The sequence below is a fragment of the Mus caroli genome, unplaced genomic scaffold, assembly GCF_978045245.1.
Source record: "Mus caroli unplaced genomic scaffold, Mus_caroli_1 scaffold_11, whole genome shotgun sequence".
Lineage (NCBI taxonomy): Eukaryota > Metazoa > Chordata > Mammalia > Rodentia > Muridae > Mus > Mus caroli.
Genome location: NW_028227266.1, coordinates 88,081,243 through 88,108,609, shown reverse-complemented (window position 1 = coordinate 88,108,609; position 27,367 = coordinate 88,081,243). Strand labels below are relative to the sequence as shown.

At 40.8% G+C, this 27,367-nt stretch overlaps 1 protein-coding gene across 6 annotated transcripts in view; it reads right to left on the bottom strand.

The window, feature by feature from the left end:
• The window catches only part of LOC110301624 (5-formyltetrahydrofolate cyclo-ligase), a 38,183-nt gene extending 16,839 nt beyond the window's left edge, over nt 1-21,344 (bottom strand). The window contains exons 1-4 of one of the 6 annotated variants that reach the window (XM_085827877.1): nt 21,019-21,106; nt 18,413-18,468; nt 18,109-18,179; nt 17,117-17,378 (exon numbers count right to left, since the gene is read on the bottom strand). In XM_085827877.1, the coding sequence (XP_085684003.1) occupies nt 17,117-17,324 (208 nt within the window). In that variant the 5' untranslated portion in view covers nt 17,325-17,378; nt 18,109-18,179; nt 18,413-18,468; nt 21,019-21,106. Of the gene's footprint in view, nt 1-17,116; nt 17,379-18,108; nt 18,180-18,412; nt 18,469-19,331; nt 19,776-19,805; nt 19,976-21,018; nt 21,112-21,187 lie in introns of those variants that run through there. The other 5 variants (XM_085827876.1, XM_085827878.1, XM_029481630.2 and 2 more) reach the window with 5 other exon arrangements.
• Between the last annotated feature and the right edge of the window lie 6,023 nt (nt 21,345-27,367).

Below are 27,367 nucleotides of genomic sequence, written 5' to 3'. Positions count from 1 at the left end.
ATAGAAACCCTAGGAAAGAAATCTGGAACCATAGATACGAGCATCAGCAACAGAATACAAGAGATGGAAGAGAGAATCTCAGGTGCAGAAGATTCCATAGAGAACATCGGCACAACAATCAAGGAAAATGTAAAATGCAAAAAGATCCTAACTCAAAACATCCAAGAAATACAGGACACAATGAGAAGACCAAACCTACGGATAATAGGAGTGGATGAGAATGAAGATTTTCAACTCAAAGGACCAGCCAATATCTTCAACAAAATTATAGAAGAAAACTTCCCAAATCTAAAGAAAGAGATGCCCATGAACATACAAGAAGCCTACAGAACTCCAAATAGACTGGACCAGAAAAGAAATTCCTTCCGACACATAATAATCAGACCAACAAATGCTCTAAATAAAGACAGAATACTAAAAGCAGTAAGAGAAAAAGGTCAAGTAACATATAAAGGCAAGCCTATCAGAATTACACCAGATTTTTCACCAGAGACTATGAAAGCCAGAAGATCCTGGACAGATGTTATACAGACACTAAAAGAACACAAATTCTAGCCCAGGCTACTATACCCAGCCAAACTCTCAATTACCATAGATGGAGAAACCAAAGTATTCCACGACAAAACCAAATTCACACATTATCTCTCCATGAATCCAGTCCTTCAAAGGATAATAACAGAAAAAAACCAATACAAGGACAGGAACCACGCCCTAGAAACAACAAGAAGGTAATCCCTCAACAAACCTAAAAGAAGACAGCCACAAGAACAGAATGCCAACTTTAACAACAAAAATAACAGGAAACAACAATTACTTTTCCTTAATATCTCTTAATATCAATGGACACAACTCCCTGATAAAAAGACATAGACTAACAAACTGGCTACACAAACAAGACCCAACATTTTGCTGCTTACAGGAAACTCATCTCAGAGAAAAAGATAGACACTACCTCAGAATGAAAGGCTGGAAAACAATTTTCCAAGCAAATGGTAGGAAGAAACAAGCTAAAGTAGCCATTCTAATATCTGATAAAATTGACTTCCAACCCAAAGTCATTAAAAAAGACAGGGAGGGACACTTCATACTCATCAAAGGTAAAATCCTCCAAGAGGAACTATCAATCCTGAATATCTATGCTCCAAATACAAAGGCAGCCACATTCATTAAAGAAACTTTAGTAAATCTCAAAGCACACATTGCACCTCATACAATAATAGTGGGAGACTTCAACACACCACTTTCACCAATGGACAGATCATGGAAACAGAAACTAAACAGGGACACAGAGAAACTAAGAGAAATTATGAATCAAATGGATCTGGCAAATATCTACAGAACATTCTATCCTAAAACAAAAGGATATACCTTCTTCTCAGCACCTCATGGTACCTTCTCCAAAATTGACCACATAATTGGTCACAAAACAGACCTCAACAGATACAAAAATATTGAAATTGTCCAATGCATCCTATCAGATCACCATGGACTAAGGCTGATCTTCAATAACAAAATAAATAATAGAAAGCCAACCTTCACGTGGAAACTGAACAACACTCTTCTCAATGATACCTTGGTCAAGGAAGGAATAAAGAAAGAAATTAAGGACTTTTTAGAGTTCAATGAAAATGAAGCCACAACATACCCAAACTTATGGGACGCAATGAAAGCATTTCTAAGAGGAAAACTCATAGCTCTGAGTGCCTCCAAAAGGAAACTAGAGAGAGCACACATTAGCAGCTTGACAACACACCTAAAAGCACTAGAACAAAAGGAAGCAAATTCACCCAAGAGGAGTAGACTGCAGGAAATAATCAAACTCAGGGGCGAAATCAACCAAGTGGAAACAAGAAAAACTATTCAAAGAATCAACCAATCAAGGAGCTGGTTCTTTGAGAAAATCAACAAGATAGATAAACCCTTAGCCAGACTCACTAGAGGGCACAGGTACAGCATCCTAATTAACAAAATCAGAAATGAAAAAGGAGACATAACAACAGATCCTGAAGACATCCAAAACACCATCAGATCCTTCTACCAAAGGCTATACTCAACAAAACTGGAGAACCTGGATGAAATGGAGAAGTTCCTAGACAGATACCAGGTACCAAAGTTGAATCAAGATCAGGTTAATGATCTAAACAGCCCTATATCCCCCAAAGAAATAGAAGCAGTCATTAATAGTCTCCCAACTAAAAAAAGCCCAGGACCAGATGGGTTTAGTGCAGAGTTCTATCAGACCTTCAAAGAAGATCTAATCCCAGTTCTTCACAAACTATTCCACAAAATAGAAACAGAAGGTACTCTACCCAACTCATTCTATGAAGCCACAATTACTCTGATACCTAAACCACAAAAAGACCCAACAAAGATAGAAAACTTCAGACCAATATCCCTTATGAATATTGATGCAAAAATCCTCAATAAAGTTCTTGCTAACCGAATCCAAGAACACATCAAAACAATCATCCATCCTGACCAAGTAGGTTTCATCCCAGGGATGCAGGGATGGTTCAATATACGGAAATCCATCAACGTAATCCAGTATATAAACAAACTCAAAGACAAAAACCACATGGTCATCTCGTTAGATGCGGAAAAAGCATTTGACAAGATCCAACACCCATTCATGATAAAAGTCTTGGAAAGATCAGGAATTCAAGGCCCATACCTAAACATGATAAAAGCAATCTACAGCAAACTAGTAGCCAACATCAAAGTAAATGGTGAGAAGCTTGAAGCAATCCCTCTAAAATCAGGGACTAGACAAGGCTGTCCACTTTCTCCATACCTATTCAACATTGTGCTTGAAGTCCTAGCCAGAGCAATTCGACAACAAAAGGAGATCAAAGGGATACAAATTGGAAAAGATGAAGTCAAAATATCACTCTTTGCAGATGATATGATAGTATATATAAGTGACCCTAAAAATTCCACCAGAGAACTCCTAAGCCTGATAAACAGCTTCGGTGAAGTAGCTGGATATAAAATTGACTCAAACAAATCAATGGCCTTTCTCTACACAAAGAATAAACTGGCTGAGAAAGAAATTAGGGAAACAACACCCTTCTCAATAGTCACAAATAATATTAAATATCTTGGCGTGACTCTAACTAAGGAAGTGAAAGATCTGTATAATAAAAACTTCAAGTCTCTGAAGAAAGAAATTATAGAAGATCTCAGAAGATGGAAAGATCTCCCATGCTCATGGATTGGCAGGATCAACATTGTAAAAATGGCTATCTTGCCAAAAGCAATCTACAGATTCAATGCAATCCCCATCAAAATTCCAAATCAAGTCTTCAATGAATTAGAAAGTGCAATCTGCAAATTCATCTGGAATAACAAAAAACCTAGGATAGCAAAAACTCTTCTCAAGGATAAAAGAACCTCTGGTGGACTCACCATGCCGAACCTAAAGCTTTACTACAGAGCAATTGTGATAAAAACTGCATGGTACTGGTATAGTGACAGACAAATAGACCAATGGAATAGAATTGAAGACCCAGAAATGAACCCACACACCTACGGTCACTTGATCTTCGACAAGGGAGCTAAAAACATCCAGTGGAAGAAAGACAGCATTTTCAACAAATGGTGCTGGCACAACTGGTTGTTAACATGTAGAAGAATGCGAATCGATCCATTCCTATCTCCTTGTACTAAGGTCAAGTCTAAGTGGATCAAGGAACTTCACATAAAACCAGAGACACTGAAACTTATAGAGGAGAAAGTGGGGAAAAGCCTTGAAGATATGGGCACAGGGGAAAAATTCCTGAATAGAACATTAATGGCTTGTGCTGTAAGATCGAGAATTGACAAGTGGGACCTCATGAAACTACAAAGCTTCTGCAAGGCTAAAGACACCATCAATAAGACAAAAAAACCACCAACAGATTGGGAAAGGATCTTCACCTATCCTAAATCAGATAAGGGTCTAATATCCAATATATATAAAGAACTCAAGAAGGTGGACTCCAGAAAGTCAAATAACCCCATTAAAAAATGGGGCTCAGAACTGAACAAAGAATTCTCACCTGAGGAATACCGAATGGCAAAGAAGCACCTGAAAAAATGTTCAACATCCTTAATCATCAGGGAAATGCAAATCAAAACAACCCTGAGATTCCATCTCACACCAGTCAGAATGGCTAAGATCAAAAATTCAGGTGACAGCAGATGCTGGCGAGGATGTGGAGAAAGAGGAACACTCCTCCATTGTTGGTGGGATTGCAAGCTTGTACAACCACTCTGGAAATCAGTCTGGCGGTTCCTCAGAAAATTGGACATAGTACTACCGGAGGATCCAGCAATACCTCTCCTGGGCATATATCCAGAAGATGTCCCAACCGGTAAAAAGGACACATGCTCCACTATGTTCATAGCAGCCCTATTTATAATAGCCAGAAGCTGGAAAGAACCCAGATGTCCCTCAACAGAGGAATGGATACAGAAATTATGGTACATTTACACAATGGAGTACTACTCAGCTATTAAAAAGAATGAATTTATGAAATTCCTAGCCAAATGGATGGACCTGGAGGGCATCATCTTGAGTGAAGTAACACAATCACAAAAGAACTCACACAATATGTATTCACTGATAAGTGGATATTAGCCCAAAACTTAGGATACCCAAGATATAAGATACAATTTGCTAAACGCATGAAACTCAAGAAGAATGAAGACCAAAGTGTGGACACTGTGCACCTTCTTAGAATTGGGAACAAAACACCCAGGGAAGGAGTTACAGAGACAAAGTTCGTAGCTGTGATGAAAGGATGGACCATTTAGAGACTGCCGTATCCAGGGATCCATCCCATAATCAGCTTCTAAACGCTGACACCATTGCATACACTAGCAAGATTTTGCTGAAAGGACCCAAATATAGCTGTCTCTTGTGAGACGATGCCGGGGCCTAGCAAACACAGGAGTGGATGTTCACAGTCAGCTATTAGATGTATCACAGGGCTCCCAATGGAGAAGCTAGAGAAAGTACCCAAGGAGCTAAAGGGATCTGCAACCCTATTGTTGGAACAACATGATGTACTAACCAGAACCCCAGAGCTCTTGTCTCTAGCTGCATATGTATCGAAAGATGGCCTAGTCGGCCATCAATGGAAAGAGAGGCCCATTGGACTTGCAAACTTTATATGCCCCAATATAGGGGAATGCCAGGGCCAAAAGAATGGGAATGGGTGGGTAGGGAAGTGGGGGGAGCTATGGGGGACTTTTGGGATAGTATTGGAAATGTAATTGAGGAAAATATGTAATAAAAATATAAAAAAAAAAAAAACAAAAAGAAAATAATCTATGGTTGGTGTCAGCACAACATGAGGAACTGTATCAGAGGGACTCAGCATAGGATTGCTGAGAAGCTCTGCTGTAGAGTAATGAAGAGCATCTCTTGTAGGTGCAGGGTAAGTAAGGGTGGCTTTGCAGCTCTCTCTATCTATCTACGTTGTACACAAGGAGCTCACAAAGTCCTTATCCTAATCAGTTACAGTGCTGCCCAGTTCCCCAGCCTCAGAGTTAAGCAAGAAACTGCTAGCTGGCTTCCACCACTTCTTTTACCCAGATGTTTGACACTTGAAAGCTGAGCAGTCTCTCTAGGTAAGCCAATGCAACTAAACTCACAGTCTGTTTCTCCTGCTTGCCCTTCTCTTGCATGTATAAGAGGCCTCAGAGCTTACTGACTCGAGCTGTGTGCCATCAAAACTCCAACTGCTGTAAATCTAAGAAAAAGGAAGTCAGTGCTTTGACACAGTATCACCTCGGACTCTATCATCCTTTCCCATGATTCATGTGTGATATTTTCAATCCAGCTGGCCTTGCCATCTGTTTCAATATGCCTTTTTCTGGTGGGTAAAAAACCTTCATCTGGAAATCCTTAATGCACCATAAAAACAGCTGAAAAGAAGGGAAGGAGAAAAAAAAATTCACAAAGCTTTTTTATTTATCAGAAGTTCAATACAATCAAGTCAATAACTAGCCATTATTAATAATTCTATGAATATGCTAGCCCCATCCAAGGAACTATAAGAACATGGGACAGGTTTGTGCCAACAAAGTACTAACAACTTGCTTAGCTAACACCACACCCAAGAAGTTGAGTGTAAGGAACACCTAAACCATAATAGATGGAGTAGTACAAGTGCCAAGGCAATAACAGAAAGGAGATCATGGTACCCCACTGGCAAGGGCTTAAGTCCAGGAAAATGACATTAAGGAAGTGGGTGCTGGAATAACAGAACTTCCAGGGATCTCGAAGAGGGGCTGCAATGGCCTGTGCATCAAAATAAAATAAACAAAAGCACAGATTTGGGGAGATTGCCATATGTTTGGGGACAGTGATAACTGCCTCTCAAAAAGAAGAAAGAACTAAATAGTTTGTATGATTTTGCTCCAATGCACTGGATGAGGCTATGTGCAGGCAGAATGTGGGAATCATTCTAGTGTGACACAAGTACTGGCACTGGTGTCACATGAGCTCTATGGTCAAAGCAAGCACAAAATGGTTTTCAAAGGTCACTTTCACATGTAGCAACTCCTTCTCCAGCTAGCTGCTTTCAGATACTGCCAGCATCTTATTCATCATGATGAACTGCTGTCTGCACACCCAAACAAATGGAACAGCATCTGCCTCTTTTTCCTCCGTTAAGTGGGGCATCTACTCTGGATTATCCTTTTTTGTTCTCCATGATTTGGGTACCTATTTTTAATCAGTTCTGAAAATGGAGAGTCTTATTAACAAAAACACTTGGCTTAGCTTCACCGTTCACTGTGTGACGTTGATGAATCGTTTTCCACAGAGGCCCATTCCCTTACCTCCAGGTAAAAACCTGACTTGGGTGGTCTCCAGTTGACCCCACTTCAGTGATTAAATGACTACGGGACACACACATGTGGAGACTGTGGACAAAGGCACTGCTTTAGTCTGTACATCTGTGAAACACTGACATCTGCTGGGCTTGGAGAAAGGTATGCAATTCATCCAACACAGCCTCGAGAAATCCAGTTTGCACACCTCCTTTTGAAAACTGTTAATCAAGGATAAACATTTTTAATAAAACCAGAGCGTCAAGGTTTGTTTTCATGAAATTTAAGAAATAATGTGCAATTGTAATAATTCTGAAATTCTTTCAGAGATTCCTGATTCTATTTAAAAACTTGAGACTATGCTGGTATGTTTCTCTATACAATAGGGGAAATACACTTTATAATATAATGGAGTAATCAGCTATGGTGGCATGTGTTTAATCACAGCTCTGGGGAGCCTAGGGTAAAAAGAATGGTGACTTCCAAACTAACCAGAGCTATCTAGGAAAAAACAAACAAACAAACAAACAAACAAACCTAATATTCTCTCTGTCTCTCTCTCTGTTTCTCTCTCTCTCCCTGAATATATGTGTGTGTTTGAGTGTGTGTGTGTATATACACTACTTAAGAAGTATATACACACTATAAGAAGGAAAAGCCCACCTATAGTAATAACAAGTATAAGCTGGCTAAAATCACTCTACAATACACTAAAGGAAGTGTGCACAGTAAGGTGAGAGGCACATGGACACATGGAAGATACTATGCTAAGAATTCTATGATTCTTTGGACCTGTTTTTATCTTACTATCCAGTAATCCTATTCGATATACCATTTTTACAATAAAAATTAAAAAAAGTTTCTGACAGAAGAACAAATATACCAAAACATTCTTACTAACTCTTTAAAACTCTTTAAAAATTGAAAATGTAAAAATTTATTTCATTATTTTTAGTTATGTGTAGGCATGTGCACATGAGCACAGATGCCCAGGTAGGCCAGAAGAGGGGGTCAGATCCTCTGGAGCCAGAGCTGTCGATGCAGACAGGTACTGGAAACTGAGCTCAGAGCTTCTACAATAATATTACCTTCTCTTAACTGCCAAGCCAGTTCTCCAGACCCAGAAAAATGTAGAATTCAAATCCACCAGAATGTTCACACAGCTATGCTGAGACATTTAGGGACAACTCTCCATTGGGATGCCCATGGCTACACTTGGGTATACACTGTCTTTGTCCTAAGCAGATCTGTCTCTGTCTCTCTCTCCCCTTCTCCCGCTCCACCCCACTCTGTCAATACTAGTGTTTAAGTGTATATTAAATTTTTTCTTAATAAATTCCAACTGTTTCGAATTGTTCATCCTACCCCTATTTTCATTGATGAAGTCAAGCATCCTGACTTCAGTGGAGGGGAGATCCCTGAGAAGGAAGCCACAGACGGAGCCAGAACAGAGCTTTGTCTTCTTCCTCCTGTGGCTGCTGCCCGATGAGGTGATGTCATTTACAAGCCCAGGAAGGAAATTCATCTGAATATACAGCAACAGAGCTTGCTTTGTCCCTTAGACAACAAGCAAACAAACAAACAAAACAAAAAACAAAAAACCCACAGAGTATTTTGCAAGTCTACAGAACTCTAACAGGAATTGACCCACCCTACACTGGCCCAGCACCACCCTAGAATCTGCATAGTTATAAATAAGCAAAGGAAAATTCCAGATTTCCCTTATATATAGGTTTTGTTACCATTAAAGCCAATGAGAGGTAAGAATTTCCAGAAATTTCTTGCAGTAGGGGCAGCAAACATTCAACCACGGCCATCAGCTCCATTTCCCTTCTTGCTTACCTCAGATGTGATGGCAGGATCTGCAGAAGCCATTTCACAAGTAGAAAAGAAATACCAAGAAAATGGTAGCCCACACTCTCATGCATAAAAATAGGTAATAAATAAGCCCCCTCCTCCTTCAAACTGGATTTCACAGGATTTCTGTTCCTGTTAGAATGAAATGTCATTACCAACAAAACTGTAATAATCAAATATATTAACCGACAAAGAAAGCTTTAATAAATTCCAAAAGTTCTAAAGTATTTGTGTTCAACCTTCTTAATGTTGTGACCCTTTAATACATTTGCTCACATTGTGATGACCCATAGTCATAAAATTATTTTTGTTGCAACTTCAAAACTGTAATTTTGCTACTGTTATGAATTATAATGTAAATATCTGTGTTTTCCAGTGGTCTTAGGTGGCCCCTGTGAAAGAGTCATTTAATCCCCAAAGAAGTAGCGACCCACAGATTGGGAACTGCTTTCCAAGGACAACAGATAAGAAAATGGTTAGGATGTTTAATAACTTTAAATATTGCTTGGACCAAAGAAGCATTTAATACCATTAAGATAAAACAGGTAACAATGAGTCCAAAACATTTTATATTAAAATATTAACTATTTTTATATTTGTACTAATATACAGGAAGGAATGAAAATAAAGGAATAAGGAATCAGAAAGATGTTACAGTCTAATAGCAAGCTAACCAAGGGCAACAATATTCACTGCTTGCATGATTAAAACAGAGTAGGAAGGGCATGGTGGAGCACGCCTTTAATCCCAGCACTCGGGAGGCAGAGGCAGGCTGATTTCTGAGTTCCAGGCCAGCCTGGTCTACAAAGTGAGTTCCAGGACAGCCAGGGCTATACAGAGAAACCCTGTCTTGAAAAACCAAGAAAAAAAAAACAGAGTAGGAAAAGGGTAGACAATAAGGAGATGAAGGAAAAAGTTGGGGGAGACACGGGGAAGGCAGATAGTAGGAGAGAGGAATGGAAAGGGAAACGAAGGTCTCTGGGGAGGGGAAGAAGCACTGGAATTCCCTCTGTGCCCTTCTACATCTCTGTCCACAGGAGAAGTTTTTCGTAGCTCCCTGGCCCTAGCTCTGAGTGTTCAGAGCCTAAATATTTCATCCAGCAAGTCCTTGAGCAGCCCTTTCCTCCTCAACCAATCACCCTTGTCAACAACGATACTCCCCATCCCACCTACTCACTGGACCCCTGGCCCTCTGCATCCTTAGCCTGTCAGCACACTGACCACTGCAGGAAGTTTAGAAAATAAATCTACTGAACGAAGCACAGATGTTTCAAAGCTCTTTAGAGTTAGCATCACTGGACTAGGTTACTACTATAATATGTTAGGAATAAAACCTAACTGTGAATCTACCAGAAGAGATCATTCAATAAATATCATATATAGTTAGGACTTTATTACAAAAACTAATAGCCTTTTTTAAAAAAAGTATTGAGCTGGGATCCAGTTAGACAAGGGTTTGCCTAGCATGCCTTGACCTGAGTTCGATCCCCAGTATAGCATAAACAAGGAATAGTTGTAGATACCTAAAATCAAAGTACTTCGTAGGATCAGAAATAATCAGGAGCTCACAAGGTCAAGGCCATCTTTAGCTACTTGGTAATTCCAGGCCAGCATGGAGTATAAGAGACTCCATCTTAAAAACAAAACAACCCACTAAAGTAAATAAAATGAAAAAAAAGAAACTGAAAAGTATCTAAAACTTAGAAAAATATAAACATGAAATCCTTCTAGATATGTCCACCTTAGCCTTTCTTTTTCTTCATCTATGTATTCAAAAAAAGAATTTGTGTGTGTGTGTGTTTTGTTTCAGAGGAGACATACAGTCTCACTATGTAACTCAGGCTGGCCACAAACTCACAAGGATCCTCCTGCCGTAGTTTCCAGAATGCTAGAAAAGCAGGCAGTTGCAGGCATGTCCCATCAACCCAGCTTCCTTTCCTCTCTTAACTCTTTCCTAAAACATATAAATATTTAAAGCAATAATCATACTGTACTGTTGGATGCATAGTATAGAGAGACATAATTTATATGATACAAAAGGGAAAGGGACTCATACAGAAGCAAACTCGCTGTATTTTATTGGAATTTAGCAAACACAGATCTGCAGGGTCAGGTCTCACCCCTGCACAGATACAAAACCACTTCTATTTAAATATTTTTTGGTTTTCTTTGAAATTAGTATCCTTATGGTCCATGAATTGCTTTTATTTTCAACCATGTATTTCACGTGTGACTATGTTGATATATATAAAAAGTCATGTGAGTTTCTGTTTGTGTGATTGTTTTGCTAGGTAGGTCTCCATCAAAATTAGCAAATGTACCTGTTAGTGTTATTGCTTTATAAGGTCACCAGATAATGAATGCCCTTTTGAGAAAGACATCTAAGCTAATAGCTTTACAGTGTTTTAGAACTTACTGAAAGAAAAATATCAGATCCATTTCATGATCAGCACACCTAAATAAACATTTCTTCCCAATTTCTTTCTGGTTTGGTTTTTAGTGCTTCTTAAGGAAATTAAAGCCCACTGATGCCAGGTATAGAACTGTACATCCTGGTACCCAACCCTCCAAAGGCTGAGGATAAAGCATCATAAATGTAAGGACACTCTGGGCAACCTAGGAAGACTCTGTCTCAAAACTAACAAGTGTGGTGACTGACGAGGAAGCTGTTGGTATAATGCTTACCAAGCACGCACAGTGCCCCGGTTTGATCTCCAGCACTAAATACATGGGGATAGTGGCATGCATTGTGGCCTCAGCATCGGAAAGGTGCAAGCAAGTTAAGAAGTTCAAAGTCATCACACTCAGTGATGTAGCAAGTAAGGCCAGCCCGGGCTTCATGAAATTCTGTCTCAAAATCAAATAGAGCCATTAATGAGTCATGGATTGAAGTTACAAAACTCTGCCCTATATAATACGATAAATGGCAAATGGTCCTGGCTAGCTGAGCCACTCTACTCTGAGAATTCTAAATTTCACAAAGTGAACTTCACTGCTTAGCCCGACATAATGAGACAGGTAATCACAAGATATATTTCACTTTCCACTGCATCTCATAGCTTGTTGCCCACTTCATTCAGTAATACCACAGTGGTCTATTGGCTGTGCTCTGTTCTTGGTTCGTATACGTTCTGTGAAATTGTAGCTTTCAGGCTGTGCCTTATCTACCTCATACATACCTTTTACTCCTTTTTGAGTATGGTAAGCCCCAGTTCCACCTCCAGCACTGCATAAACTGGGTAAGGTGGCAGATACCACCATGTGTCTGGAGAGTAGCCACCAAAGTCATCCTCGGCTACACAGTGAGCTCTAGGCCAGCCTGGGCTATGAGACCTCAAGACCAAGGGGCTGGGGATGGCACTAGAGTAGAAAACTAGAGAACAGGATGGCCTCCCAATCTCGTTAACTGCCTGTGTGTCTTCTAAAAAGTCACTTGACCTTTCTGGGCTACAGCTAACTCATCGGAATAAGGGAGAGACTGTATAAGGACAGTAAGAATTAGTTCTGCTTTCTGCAATGCCTATATGGAAGGAAATTTTCTCTATGATCCAAAGAAGGAAGCCACTCCAACAGCCATCACAATAGATAAATGTGCAAAAGCACATATGAAAATGACAACAGCTTTGATTTACTTTAAGCTAAAACAAGCCATTTCAAAACTTCAGTAAAATCAACAATGTTTCTGTTGTGTGAAGGAGATGTGGTTAAAGGTTTGCTAAAACACTTCCTGTAAGGGCAGTGCTGCTACAAATCACACTGAAAACACCAAATCATGACTGAAATTTAGCAACTCTCTTCTTTGCTTAGTATAAACTAAACCAAAACCAAGTGTTCTCTCCTGAGCATGTGACAGTCATCTGTGTGGCAGTGTCCCTGAGTCACTGCTTAGTATAAACTAAACCAAAACCAAGTGTTCTCTCCTGCACATGTGACAGTCATCGGTGTGGCAGTGTCCCTGAGTCACTGCTTAGTATAAACTAAACCAAAACCAAGAGTTCTCCTGAGTATACGGCAGTCATCTGTGTGGTGGTGTCCCTGAGTTTCTGCAAGTAGCTGAGACAGTATGGCCTGGCCCCCAGGACTATAGACATCCCTGGCTTCCAGTCTAATAATTAACACATTTGTTCAGCCTACAAGAGAGGAGATATAGCAGAAGTATTAACTTCATCTGACCTGAGGCATAACAACGATCTCAATGTACCCGAGGGCACAGAAAGAACCATGGTGCAGTAGGTCAAGATCTGCCATCTGGCAGGAGTGACATAGTCTAAAGCGTGACAGTTGTGATCATCCAGTGGCTATTAGGATACAGAAGCACTTACTGACAGGGAATTAGAATTTCCTAGTAATATCATGCTACAAGGAGGGAAAGGTTAAAGCCTGGTGCCAGTCAGTGAGGAACCTCTTTTCTGCTTTTCACATGAAGGAACTGGGGATGGGGGGACGGGGCAAGCCTGGCTTGTTGTGCTTCTAGAAACCAAGCTTTTGATCCTAAATACTCCATTAACAAAATTGCAATTTCTGCTTCTTACCAACCTTTAACACAATACCCATCCCAAATACACAAGGCCTCCAAGCCAATCCTCAACCTCCAGTGCAAGTGTGGCAACATCAGCAGCCAGGCAGCATCCCATGATTCTCTTAACTCAATGACTTTCCCAAAACCAGCCCTAAGAGACGGAAAATTCCAGGAAGGCCCTGACCAAAGCCAGAGATAATGTTGACATTTTACATATGATATAAATAAATAAAAATCACAGCATCTATTAAATAATTCCCATGTATTGTTTGTAAGTTTTTAATTCAGGTTTTCTTCATGTATAAAGGACTGATCATCTATTCATCTATCTTAGTATTGTCTGAACTTATAATAAATTCAGATTTACTTTGAGAACATTCCAGTATGAATCAACATGTTGACAAAGTTATTAGGGTCAGAGCATAGACCCTGGCAAGCAAAACAAGCCAGGCTCAGCCACTGCCCTCAAAAGGTCAATTACACAGACAACAGTACAAAACAGAGAGAGGAGATCAATCCAATGTGGCCACATTGGAAGGAGGAATCAATAAAGAGGTGCAATGAACGCCGCCCCAGCCAACCCTCTGCTGGTCTGGCCACGATGTTTACTCTTTGAGGATGCCTCTATTTACTCATTTGGTTGGTTATTCTGTAAGTTACTGGGCAAGGAATCACATGTTACCAAACATGTAGGAAATCACAAGTCAAGTTGCTGGAGTCCGTTTTCTCCTACCCGAGATATCTGGACTTCACAAGAACTCAGGAACAAAGGTCATGGTTAGAAAGGAGGAAAACTATAGAGATCAGTACTGAATCCCTCACCGACAATAGCAATGAAATGCTATCCTCCAGCCAGGCACTCTGGGAGACGGAGAGGAACCACACTGGGGAGAAGCAGAAAGCAAGGGGAAACAGTGGCTCATTCAGTGGCCTGGACTTTAGAGTTAGTCAAAGTCCCAGCTTTTGTCCACAACAGATCAGCAGGAAGTACTGTTGGCCAGAGACAGAGATCATTACAGTATCCAGGAAAAAAACTAACAGATGGGTGAGCTGTATAAAAAGGCTCTCCAATATGAAGCCAATATGATCAGGAAACAAGTTTGAAAGTCATTCTAGGGGAATAGTCAGTGTGACCAGTCAACTGGGGATAAAAGGTCACTGGGATCAGAAGCAGGTGATAAAAATTGTACAAGGCTGGATTGGGGAAATATCTGAATGGCTATGAAGGCTTGCTGCTTAAGCATGAGGTTCAATCCAGGTGCAGTTGTGTCTGTAACCCAGCATTATAATGTGGAAGAAAGAGAAGGATACATTGGGGCTTTGTCACTGCCAGCCTAGCTCCGAACTCACTGAGAGACCCTTGTTCAAAGCCATAAGGTAGAGGGTGATAGAGCAGGGCACCCAAAACCCTCCTTTGGCTTCTACATGCATCTGTGCACACACATACATAGAGCACACACATGCACTGCACATAAATATATACCAAAGAAATATCCAGTAATACCTGATAATTGGATGGTTAAAAAAGAGACAAGGATAATTTTATGGGTACATGCTAGCTACAAACAGAAATATATAAAAAGAATAAATTTATGAATGTGAAATCAAGGAATGGTTGAACACCTTGATGTTTAACACAAAGCTTAAAGGGACAGCTCATAGGAGAGGGCCTGTGTCGTGCTAGCAGAAGCCCACCTCTATGAGAACCACAGCTAGTTAACTCTACCCCTGTGGGAAGCAGGTCTCCATCACTTCTCACAGACACTCAGTGACTTCCCCGTCCCTGTGAGGGCTGAATGACCCTTTTACATGGGTTCCCTTCAGATATCCTGCATATAACATATCATGCTACAATTCATGACAGTAGCCAAATTACAGTTATGAAGTAGTAGAAACAAAATAATTTTATGGCTCACCACAACATGAGGGACTGTATTAGAGGGTCACACAGCATTAGGAAGATTGAGAACCATTGAACTAAGTGCTTAATAAATATTTACCAGCCAGATGGCTATGTAGGTCTATAAGCCTTGGAGGCTGAGACATATGGATTGTGAGATCAAGACCAGCCTGGGCTTTGTACTGAGATCCCATCTCAACCAACCAACAAACAAACAAACAAACCACTTTCAAATTTGTGACACAATTAAATTTTCTTTGGCCTGTTATCATGCATATCATGACGCTGTGGTATTTTTTTATTTGCAAGTTCTCTATAATAAAGTTTTCATTAAATATATATATAAAGACTTTGTGAGAGATGTTGATAAACCCATGTACTCTCCTCTATAATTCTACAGGAAACACACAGTCTTAGTAAAGCAACAGTGGTTGAGGAGGGCTGAAGAGGTGGCTACAGGTCCTTTTCCCCAGTCACAGAAAACAGTGAGGAATGGTTGTATACAACCCAGGCTCGAGCCAATAAACTAATTTCGTGTCTATCCCTAGTGATTAACTCAGGGATGACCACTTCAGGCAATAAGAGTTAGGACCAGAATTTTATTGGGACTATTAGTAAACCAGACTTGCTCCTCTGCTGGGAATTCTAGCTCAAAGGGTTATATAAGTCCAAGCTGCCATGAGCCACAGTGAACACAAAACCAACATAGACACAAAAAGAGTCTCAACAAAGACAGATTGACATCTAAGGACACTAATCAAGAGACACTGAAGCTGCCTTGCCTGTGTAGTCTTCAGTTTCTGGACCAATATTATCCCCTTGTGCTTATGCCAAGTTGATAGTGGTTGAACCAGATTACACACTCTCAATGGAAAAACTCCTGGCTAGTCAAATTCTCTAAGCAGCCCTCACTGTAAGGATAAATTCAGTAAAGAGACAGCCCCTATATTTTTCACTTACCAACTGGTTTAGTATCCTGTAAACCTAAGACAAGAATACCTTACAGGAAATTTTTGCTTAAGAACCTGTAACTGCAACTCTGGCTACAAGTTCACCCTTTTCTAAGCTGAGATAACAAAGGCAAACCAGGAAGATGAGTAGACAGCAAAGGTGAGATGATGAGATGATCTGCAGAGATGCAGAGACGCAGAGATGATCTGTGCTCCCACTGGCTCACCTCCAACACTGTGAGGCTTGATTTAGGCTTTAGCATTGAACTTGCCACTTTCTAAACTGCTGATGCAAGGAAAACTGCACACTGAGTGTGATGTGAAGAGATAACAGAAAGCTTACCTGCTCAGCAGACTTTTCTGCAAACAACAGTGCAGGGTGAGGGCTTGAGGGGGCGGGGGGGGGGGGGGGGGAGGGGGGTTCGGTGCCTCATACCACAGCTGAAAGACTCTAAAGCCTCATACTCTACTCCACAGCAACTTGGGTTATATCACAGGAGCAAAAGCCACAACTGCTGCCACAAACATGATATGGATGGAAAGAAGAGGATGATGATGAAGAAACCCATGTTGGGGGTGCACATTTGCAAGACCAACTCCTGATCTGATTGAATGTCTTTTTTAATTTGACGCTTATATTTAATGTAGAGTACAAGTTGAGATACATTTATTAACATAAAATTTCTGTCTTCCCAACTTCAGGGTGAGTCCTTCCAGGCACTGGGCCTTAGCTTCCTAGGCATACAATAGATCTGACCAAGAAATAGATAAAGATATCTGGTAGAAGCCAGAGAGGTGGTGTATGCCCATGAGCGAAGCACTAGGGAGGTAGGACTTTGAGAGTTTGAAGCCAGCCTCACCTACATAGTGACACCCTGTCTCACAAAATACACAAAAGGGGTGAGGGAGAAAAGATTTTTATGAGAAGAAAAACAAATCCAGTGAAACCATCAAAACATACAAAGATATCAGTTCTCCCAAGCTAGCAAAGTATGACCATGCTAGCTTCTGAGATCAGAGGAAAGAGGATGCACCAAGGTAAGTGTTTGGATGTGAGAAAAGATGCCATACCAGTGGATAAGGCCTCCTCCCGAACATCTCCCTCACCAGGCTGATGAATATTCCAAGATGTCTTGGGAAGTAAAGCGATTTCTTCAGGTGACGTTAATCTCACCATGTCCATGTGATTGCTCTGGAATTGGTACCGAGGGATGAAGCAGATTTTGCCTTGTTTGAAAATGTCCTTGATGATTTCTTCCGTCTCAACTTCATCTTGCATGCTCAGAAAGATGGAAATTCTTTTGGAATTTTGATACTGACTGTGGGCAATCACCTAAGTGGGAAATGATGGCAATTTTAATTCTTCATAAACTAGTAACTTCTCTTACCAATTCCTCCCTTTTGTCTCGGCCTTCTTCAAGGATTGGCACGGTGAGCTGACACTGCATCCTGATACCTGGCTTTTATTTCAAGACTCAAGAATTGCATACTTGACTCCTTCCTCTCTCCACTATGCCTATGCTTGACCCTATAGAAATTCCTTAAGAAGTCATGGAATGAAAAGCTGTCTATCTTCAGATCCCAGATAAGAACCCAGTTTCCGGTTCCTGACAGTACACCTCAGGGACTTACTCAAGGATTTGGGGGGTATTTTTTTCTATGAAGTTGGGATCTCACAAAATTTCCAGTCCTTGGATCATTGGACATTTCTCCCACTGATTTTCCTCATTTAAGTCCCACTGAGACCTAACCTTACTGGGCTCTGCAGAACCTTTGCTACATCTGTTAGGGATGCACATCAACACTTCAGTCTATATGGTGAGTCCCGGGTCAGTCAGTGCCTATGTATCCTAAAGGACGGTTCTGAATCCGTCCACAAGCTCCCACAGAGAACACGCTGGTAACGGTTTCTTAGCTCAACCAGTGCCATTCCATTCAATTAGGTGCTCACAGAGTTCATTAAAATAGGGGCAAAGGGCTCCTGGTGCAAGAATCTACATTTAGTGGAATCGCTCATCTGACAGTGGGAGCTAAGCTGTGCTCATGAAGTCCTAAGCACTTACCCAGACTCAGAAGTAGGCCCCTTACTCCCTTTCTGTGTCCACTCCTTTTCTGTTCCCCCCTGTCCTTCATGCTAAGGAAAGAAGGATAAAGCAAGGGCAGCTTACAAATATGGCTGACAAAGAGATTTAGGGAAAGAAAGCAAAGTTACATCTAAAGCAAGGGGAGAGGGAAGTTAAGCAAAGCATAGCAAAGCGAGGCCAGGGAAGGAAGTCCACCCTGCGAAGCTGTCAGAAGCTGTTGGCAGAAATGAAGCAAATGGAAACCCGGATTTGGAGCAGGCCTGAGGCTTTTGACACCGCTTACCATATAAGAAAGTACTTTTCTTAGTCTCTTTACAGCAGAGTGTAGAAAACCAAGAGCTAAATAAGCAATAAGACACACAGGTAAAATCAGTGTGAGACTATGCACATGCATTTGCCTTTCCTCCTCAGCCCATTTACATGCTATCTGTTAGGAAGGGAGGATGAAGATAATAATTCCTATAAGACAGAGGGAAGATGAGCCAGTATTTATAGACACAGCCACACTAAAACATGGACACAGGAGGTGGGCAGACTCCATTCTTCCCTTAGAATTCCAAACAGTATCTGCAAAAACAGAGGAAAGCTTGTAGCTAACACACTTTCATTCATAAATGCATATTTATTAATACCAAGGCCCAGGGGTTTCATCCACTATCATGTACAAGGTCCTCAGTTGAGGCTCACTACTCCCAAAAGACAGAAATATGCATGGCCGATCAATGATTTTCATCTATTTTGTAAAACCACACAAAATACAAAATAGAAGAAGTTTTTTAAACATAAAAAAATAGAATGGAAAAATGATTTAGTGACAAACAGGTAATTCAAAAGATGGGGATGATTTTTAAATTCTAATTAGTCTTCACAGACAAACTGAAAACAATAACTGAATCTATAAAACATTAATAGACTGCTAGGGAAAGGAATCAGTAAGAGACCTAAGGAGTACTCATTAGACATTAAAACTGTGATTGGCCAAATGAAAACAATCTAGGAGGCCCTGTGAGGGAGAAAGATTAAGAAAAAAATAAGAAAAGTAGTTAAGAGACACAAAAGATTAATCTAGAGTTTTTATTATCTAATTAAAAAGAATTTCTGAAAGATACAAAGGAAGACCAGTAATCAAGATGTAACAGTTTCAATGACAATGAACATGATAGGTTCACACATTTGTTTCTTCAAAGGGAAAGATACATTACCTGTTTTACATCCAGAAGGCTGGGAATAAATTTAGTTAATAGCCTGGTGACCTCTGAACTGTCTGGATGGCCAAGCCACACATGCATGGCTCCTCCAGATTTATGTTTGTCTCAGTTATCCTCCCTAGACCTCTATCTTGAGCATTGTTTCTCAGTCAGTAGAGCCCATCTTTATGGGAGATGTCATGTGTACTTACAAATGAGAGCAGAGGTGGTTAATAACCTGGTGACCTTAGCACTATCTATATGACAGAGACTACACCGAGACCTTAACTTGTCACATGGAGTCAAGCTATAGAATTCATCTCTACGGGAGAAGACACATGTCCCTTGTATGGCTTAAGCCTATTATTTAGAAACTCTTATGAATTTGAATTAAGTTAATTATAATGAGATTTTCTCCCAAAATGTGCTATGTTTAAATATGCCTAAAATAAGTGTAAGACTCTAGAAGTTTGAACCAACACCAGCTACCAAGTCATGTTGAGCCAGACTTCCTTTGCCCACAGCCTATGGCAGACCCAGGACTCTCACACCTCCATCTTGTGGGTAAGATGTAAGTGCTCAGCACCATTCTGGCCCACATGCCTGCCTGCTTCTCTGCTTCCCACCAAGATGATCACAGAGCAAGCAGCCTTCTGAACCTGTAAGCAAGCCCAAATGAAATGCTTCCTTTTATAACTTGCTATTGTTATGGTGTCTCTTCACAGCAATAGAACAATAACTAAACCACAAGATATAATGCATAAATGAAAACATTGGTCTCTAGATTGGAACCCATAGGTATTGAGCAGAATAACAATAAAATAATTAAACTTTGACTAATATGGACCAAATTGGAGTTGAAGAGATTTTAATATACATTATATTTAAAAGTTGTGACTAGAGAGATGGCTCAGCAGTTTAAGATCACCTGCTGCTCTTGCAGACAACCTGGGTTCAATTTCCAGCACCCACATGGGGACTTACAACCTTCCTGAACTCTGTCTAGTTCCAAAGGATCTGGCACCCACTTCTAACCTAAGACACCAGGCACACACACACAATGGGCTTACATACGTGCAAGCAAAACACGAATACATTTCATCTACAAATAGTGCCAATCGTATAGGTATTTTCTTTAAAATAATTCCGTTGAGGATATACTCTTAAGGAAGCTGAGGAAAACTAAGTAAGAAAAGAGACAAAACCAGAAAATAAGTACCAGAAACAACCCCAACTCAGAAGCAGCAACCCAAGGTGTGATGCTGTGCAGTGAACGCAGAAGTCACAGCATCAACAGTTATCTCCCCGTAGATAAAACTCCAGTCGAGTTTTGCCAAAATAAAGGTACAGGCGATTTAAAACTCCTAGAAAAACAGACCCAAATTCCATGTATGTTCTAAGTATGGACAAATAAAATACAGCGCATTTTTTAACAGTTGTATCACTGAGCCATATCCCCAGCCCTACAATGGTTCCATTTGTCTCCTTCCTCTGCTAGATCCTCTGATCCCTTAGGGACGACAATCATGTTTGTCATCTCTATTACCCAACACATTAAAAAAAAAAAAAATGGTTTACTAGGTGTTCAACACATGCGAATGGATTTCAATTAAACCGGAGAGTGATCCCACAGTCTCTACAGCTCCTAATGGCTGCAATGCCTTTCCTAGCAATAACAAAATAGCTCTGTGCATGACCAAACCTGCCCGGAAGCTCAGCTCGGCTCCCTCAGAAGCTCCAGGACCAGCCAGAGCCGCCCTTGCCGGCGGAGCGCGCGCCCCGACAACGCGCACGCGCCCCGGGGAGGTGCGCCTGCGCAGACTCGCGAGCCCACCCTTCCCGGAGTTTAACTCCGGGCAGTCTTCTCGCACCTTCTGCGTGAGGAGGTGAGACTGCCTCAGCCGTTCCTCCGCGCTCAAGGCCCTCAAGCGCTGCTTCAGCTCGGCCCGCAGGCCCCTCTTGGCACTGTTTACCGCGACCGCCGCCATTCCTGGCAAGCACCGCCCCGGCCACGCCCATCACCCTCGGAGCTTATGGGGCGGGACTCCAAATCCCCTGCCTCAGTTAACCTGCAGAGGTGCACAGGCCACTTAGGCATCTGAGCAGACTACCATACTGTGGCGTCCTTGACCCTTCGTGCTTGGTAGCTGGGGATTGTGCACGCAGCCCAGTATGCTTGCCCTCTCTCACAGACCACAGAAGGTCCCCATGCTTCTGCAGAGGGTCTAACAAAGGCTGTCAACTATAGTCCAGGACTCCATATTCATCTAATTGTGGAGTACAGGGCTTGAGAAGCTTCAGAAGGGCAAAGCAAGCCAGACATGCGAATACATCATACCGGAAGACTCTTGGTTCCTCCTGGTCAATGGATCAAACATTCTCCTTTACCACCAAGTGCCTTCCTCTCCTTTTCAGTCAGTTGGCTCCTTACTGATAGATTTTGGGGCCGCTTTTATAACATATGGCCCCAAAAGATGGATGTTCCCTCTCTGGAGAGCTCAGGACTCAGTCAGCCTGGTCGTTGTTATAGAACTATTTAACCGCTGTTGGAATCTGCTGTTTAGAGACAGATAATGCCTTTCTCTAACAGGATGTTTGACTGAGCATGGAGCAGAGAATAAAGTAAGTAGATTTGAGAAGCACTGACTCAGATTTATAACACCACCCCATGTCACCGTGCAATACCCGAGGACTGATTTTTGAGAGTTAATTTTTCAGAGCTGCGGAGAGTTTAGTTGGTAAAAAGACCAAGTACACCAGCACGAGAGAGCTGAGTTCGGTTCTCTGGCACCCGTGTTAAGGGATATGTAGTTCAGTTCCATAAGATCTAAGTGCCTGGAGACAAAGCAAGGTGGGAGAGAGAGAACATAGATGAATAGAATCTTATCATGAACAGTAAACAAACACTGGATTCACTTACATCTGGGATTGTGTCCTTATGCTTACAGACCATGTCAGTGTGCCAATGTAATATCCACTCACCAATAGTTGAACATGAGTGTGGTGTATGAATCAGTTTCGACTGAAAACATGTGAGACATGGAGAATCCTGAGCCATCCTCAGACCTAGGGAGTCCAAATGGTTATCTTAACATCGTCTTCAGGTGATCCCTACCCATAATAATGTTTGAGAATCACCACCATAAATCAATGTATTCATCAACTATCAATTAGCAGGAATAAATAGAACTTAGCATGGATATAGTCCTGGGCTTTATCACCAGCACTACCAAAAAAAAATAATAATAATAATTGTACATGTTAAATTGTTGTTAAATTCTGAAGGCAGGGCTTTTCTGGATATTCATGACAATTATATGTGGCTCCCTACATAGACACATCCCTTCAACAATAAATAGGTAGTCTAGCAGCATAACCCAGGGGTAAAGTATGTGCAAGGCTCTTGGTTTGATCACCAGGGCTGCAAAAATGATAGCTTTGATAAAAATGTATGTTATATACGTACATTTTCTTCGAGGATATATTTGTACCTATATCTGCATGCAATCTTAGCATGTAAAGCTCTCTAGGATCATAAATCTGCACGTTCTATCACAATAATGATATATTTTGTAAAATGCAGTGTAGTGCCCATGCTGAGACACCCCCTCCAGATACCACACATGAGACGGATCTAATATAAAATGAAGCTTTTGGGAATGGAAAGAAGGGTTGAGAAGTGAAGAGAGAACTAGAGAACAAGAGCGAGAGTGAGAGAGTGAGAGAGCAAGCAAGAGAGGGAGGGGGAGGGAGATGGAGAGGGAAAGAGAAGAGAAGAAGCTGGTCATGAATGCATGGAGGGGGGGGGGGGCAGAGGCAAGGTCCTCAGAGAGAAAGCAGAAAGGATCAGAGGGAGCCCCTAGAGGCCAAACAGCCCTTTTATAGCAAGCCAGGCTCCTGACTTGAGACCCTGACTCAAAACAAAAGCAAAGAAACCTTGCATAAAATATCTTGACCTTGGTGGCACACACCTCTCCTCTCAGCACTCAGAAGGCTGAGGCAGGAAGACTGTGCTGATAGGATCCTGCTGAGCTACACCGTGAGAAGTGTGTCTTGAAACACACAGTTTCAAGGTTTGAAGGTGAAATTCCCCCAACCACAGTCTCATGTCTGAACACTTGGTCCCCTATCTGGTGGCACTGTTTCAGGGGGGTTGTGGAACATTTCTAACAAGTGACTGACTCACTGTGGGCATCAGAGCTCTAAAGTGATTATTGGGTCTGACTTACCTCTGTAAGATTCTAATTAACTTCCTACCTGGTCTTCTTGCTTATTCCTTCCCACTTCTCCAATTTAAAGGTGGCAATAAAATAGAAGACCATGCTGTTTATGATATGGTGGCATTGCTATGCACAAAGCCTGGAGGCTCAACCTCCAGCACCACACAAACTGAATGTGGCAATAACATGTCTGTAATCCTAGCCCTCACGATGTGGAGACAGAAAGATCAGAACTTAAATAAGTTCATTACTGACTTGCACAGTGTCTTCATCTCTTCAGTGAGGAATCACCTCCAAGGTACTGTTCATAATTGAGATTCCTTGTAAAGATATACCTTGCCTTGGAAAGAGGGGATCTTTCTTCACAGGAGCTACCAATAGCCTCAAGGGAAACATAATTAAAGTGATCTAGTCCAAAATAGAGGATTTCTATATATTGCCATCAAATTTGATCTAAAAATTGGAGCAGGATCTGAACAAACGATAGTTTTCTCTGTGTGTCTTTTTCTGTCTCTGTCTCTCTGTCTCTCTGTCTCTCTGTCTGTCTGTCTGTCTCTCTCTCTCTCTTGAACACACACACATAACACACACACACACACACACAAATCCAGTTTAATAATGACTTGATATTCCTTCATTTAGCTGCTTTTGTTCAAACCTCTCCAGTTTCTTGCTATAGGAGTAGAAAGAACAGTGATCCCTTCTTAACTATTAGAAAGTCAGACTGATGACATATAACCTGATTGTTGACTATAACTTGACTTGGGTAAAATGAATTCCACTTTTTGTGTCTTGCCATGGGAGAAAATGTGGGTTGGAGAGAGAAAGAAGGCGTGAGAAGGTCAGAGAGGACTATGACTTGAGGCCTTCCTTTTAGCCCCAACATTGCTTATCTGACTGTCCTATCCATGAACCCCAAATTAAAGGCCAAAGAGTAAAGATTCAGGAGAGGGCATCATTAATAAATTGTAAAAATCCAGGAAAAGGTAGGAAGAAGATTTTAGCCTCTGTAAGGTTTAGCTTAGTAACTCAACCTTTTAGATCATGAGCACACCCTTATGGAAAAGTCTCTACCTCATGCTAGAGGTACAAAAAGGACCCTTCCAGGTCATCATCTATCCTTACTTCAATACCTGTCCCTTGTATTGAATGACAGACTCACAACTGAAATCATGAAACATGTACAAAAACAAATGTTATTAATTTATTCATTAAAGTTGAAACAAAATATCGGCAACTCTGGAAAGACAAGTTTCATGTCTGTAAATGGAAATGCCAAGTGCTGATAACCATTCTCTTGGGAGCCAAGGTTCTCTCTGGTCAGTAGTGTTACTTGAGGAGAAAGAGCATTTCCCAGATCTCTCCTGTCATCTGCAGAAAAGTCAGCCAGCCAGATTTGGGTTCAAACTTCTTTATGAAGCCATCTTCCTATGAGAACAAATTGAACATTTAAAAATTGGTGGGATAATCTCTCTGCTTTCACTACCTGTAATCGTTACATTGTCAACATGTTCTCTACTCCAAGGCTACACTCCTTGAGAAACCTTTAGAAACACTGCCCAAGAGAAATATAGTTTCACCTACATATGCTAACTTTACTTCTTTTGTTTTGTAGCCACATATTGATAAATGTCTTAGTCAATCTTCTTTTGCTGTAAAGAGACATCATGACTAAGGCAGCTCTTATGAAAGGAAGCAATTAATTGGGGGCTTGCTTTTGGTCTCAGAGGTTAGTCCATCATCATCATGTCATGAAGAACAGTGGCACACAGGCTGCTAAGACCTATATCCTGATCTGATCCATAGGCAGAGACAGACAGACAGACAGACAGACAGACAGACAGACAGACACAGATTTTGGAATTGGCCTGGGATTTTGGGAAACCTCAAAGCCCAACCCTTACTGACACACTTCCTCCAACAAGGCCACAATCTTAATCCTTCTAATCCTTTTGAATGCTGCCACTTTCTGATATCTAAGCATTCAAATATGAGCCTATGGGGACCATTCTGATTCAAACCAACAGAAGAGAAAAAGAAAAGAAGTAATAATTTGAAAACAATATGAAACTGAATGTATATTAAGTATTTGAATATTCTTTCAATGTGTAGACAGTATGAAATCATGTTTGAGATGTTATATTCTGTTTTGCCTATCAGTTATTCAAAATCCAAAGAGTAATATTTCCTCTTCACTCAAAGTAGCTTTGTTTTTGGTGCTCATTGGCTATAAGTTCTAGGGAATGGAATTTTCTCTTTTTCTTCTCTTTATATTTCAATTGCTTAGGACTGAAAAATATATTTATATTCATATTTATATCTATAAGCTGTATTCCCCTGAGAATTATACTGATTCATAGTAAATCCAAACTAAACCAATGTACTTGAGCCTTAAAAAATGTTGATTATTTCCACTATAATTACTTTTGAGACTTGCCTTTTTCTTTTAACTAGGAAAAACCAAGCTGGTAGAAATAATTCAAGCCTTTGAACACACACACATACACACATACACACATACACACATACACACACACACACACAAACACACACACACACAAACACACAATATACATACCGATAAATTGTAGCACACTGTAAAAACATTTTTAGAACTTAAAAACTATAATTCTATGTTAGGTGGAAATTACTTCCACCTTATACTAATTCCTATTTTATCTAATGAGTACACTGAGGCTCAGGGGACAAAGTTACCTAAGTTAACAGAACTCATTGTGTGGTAGCATACTGTGGTTTGGGTACTTGTGAGACAGACAGGGGGCTTTCTGTAAGCAAGTCTTGACCACACAGTGAGTTCTGAGCCAGCCTGGGATACAAAGCTAACAGTGCCACAAATTAAAAAAGATAACATAATTCTTTGCCTGGATGGAGTCTGGGATGCAAATATTATACTCCTTATCACTCCCTATATTCCCAAACAAACACAAGAAAGACTACAAACACTTATTTAGTTTTGTTGTTTTCAGACAGGATCTTATGTAGCCCAGGCCAGCCTAGAAGTCACCAAGTAGCAAGAAGTGACCTTCGACGTTTGAATCTTCTGTCTCTACCTCCTAGCCCTGGGATTACAGCCAGTGCTGGATTCAGGCAGTGATAGACCCTAAGACCTTGTACACAGTAAGCAAGTATTCTACCAACTGAGGTATATCCCCAGACTGTTCTTGCACATTCTCTGCATCACCACCCTGATATTTTTAGGTTTATCTAGCAAAAAATTGTTCTGCATCTTGTAAGCTCCCAGATTAAAAGGTCCCCAAATATCTATAACGTAATGGGAGTAATACAGAAACAGTGAATCAGATGCAGCTCCTTGAAAGTCAGAGGACTCTGGAAATCTCTGAAGATCTTGAAATTAATAGTTGTGGAATCATCATTGAACCAGGGGAATCATTACCAGTCAGGGGAATTTCCCATGTGAATAATTGACCAAGAAAGTATCTGCTTGCTGAGCTCAGGGTCAGCTGTGGCACACATGATGCCGTGTCCCAACAGAAAGAAGACATTGCTCATTCTCCCGTTTCCTCTTCTCCTAACCTTACAGTCTCACGTATTTCCCACAGTCACTGGTATTTAGACATTTCTTTTTCGCTTTCCTGGAATATTAATATTCTTATAGCCAATAGGTTAAGTGGTAGCCTCTAAAATGACCTATTAACAGGACAGCTAATTATTGGGCAGTTAACATGCTAACTTGTTAAGTATGTTCAACTTCTAAGGTAAAGGAAAAGAAAAATCTAAATGAAGATAAAAATAGTTGAAATATATGCATATATATACATTGGTAGATAGATAGATAGATAGATAGATAGA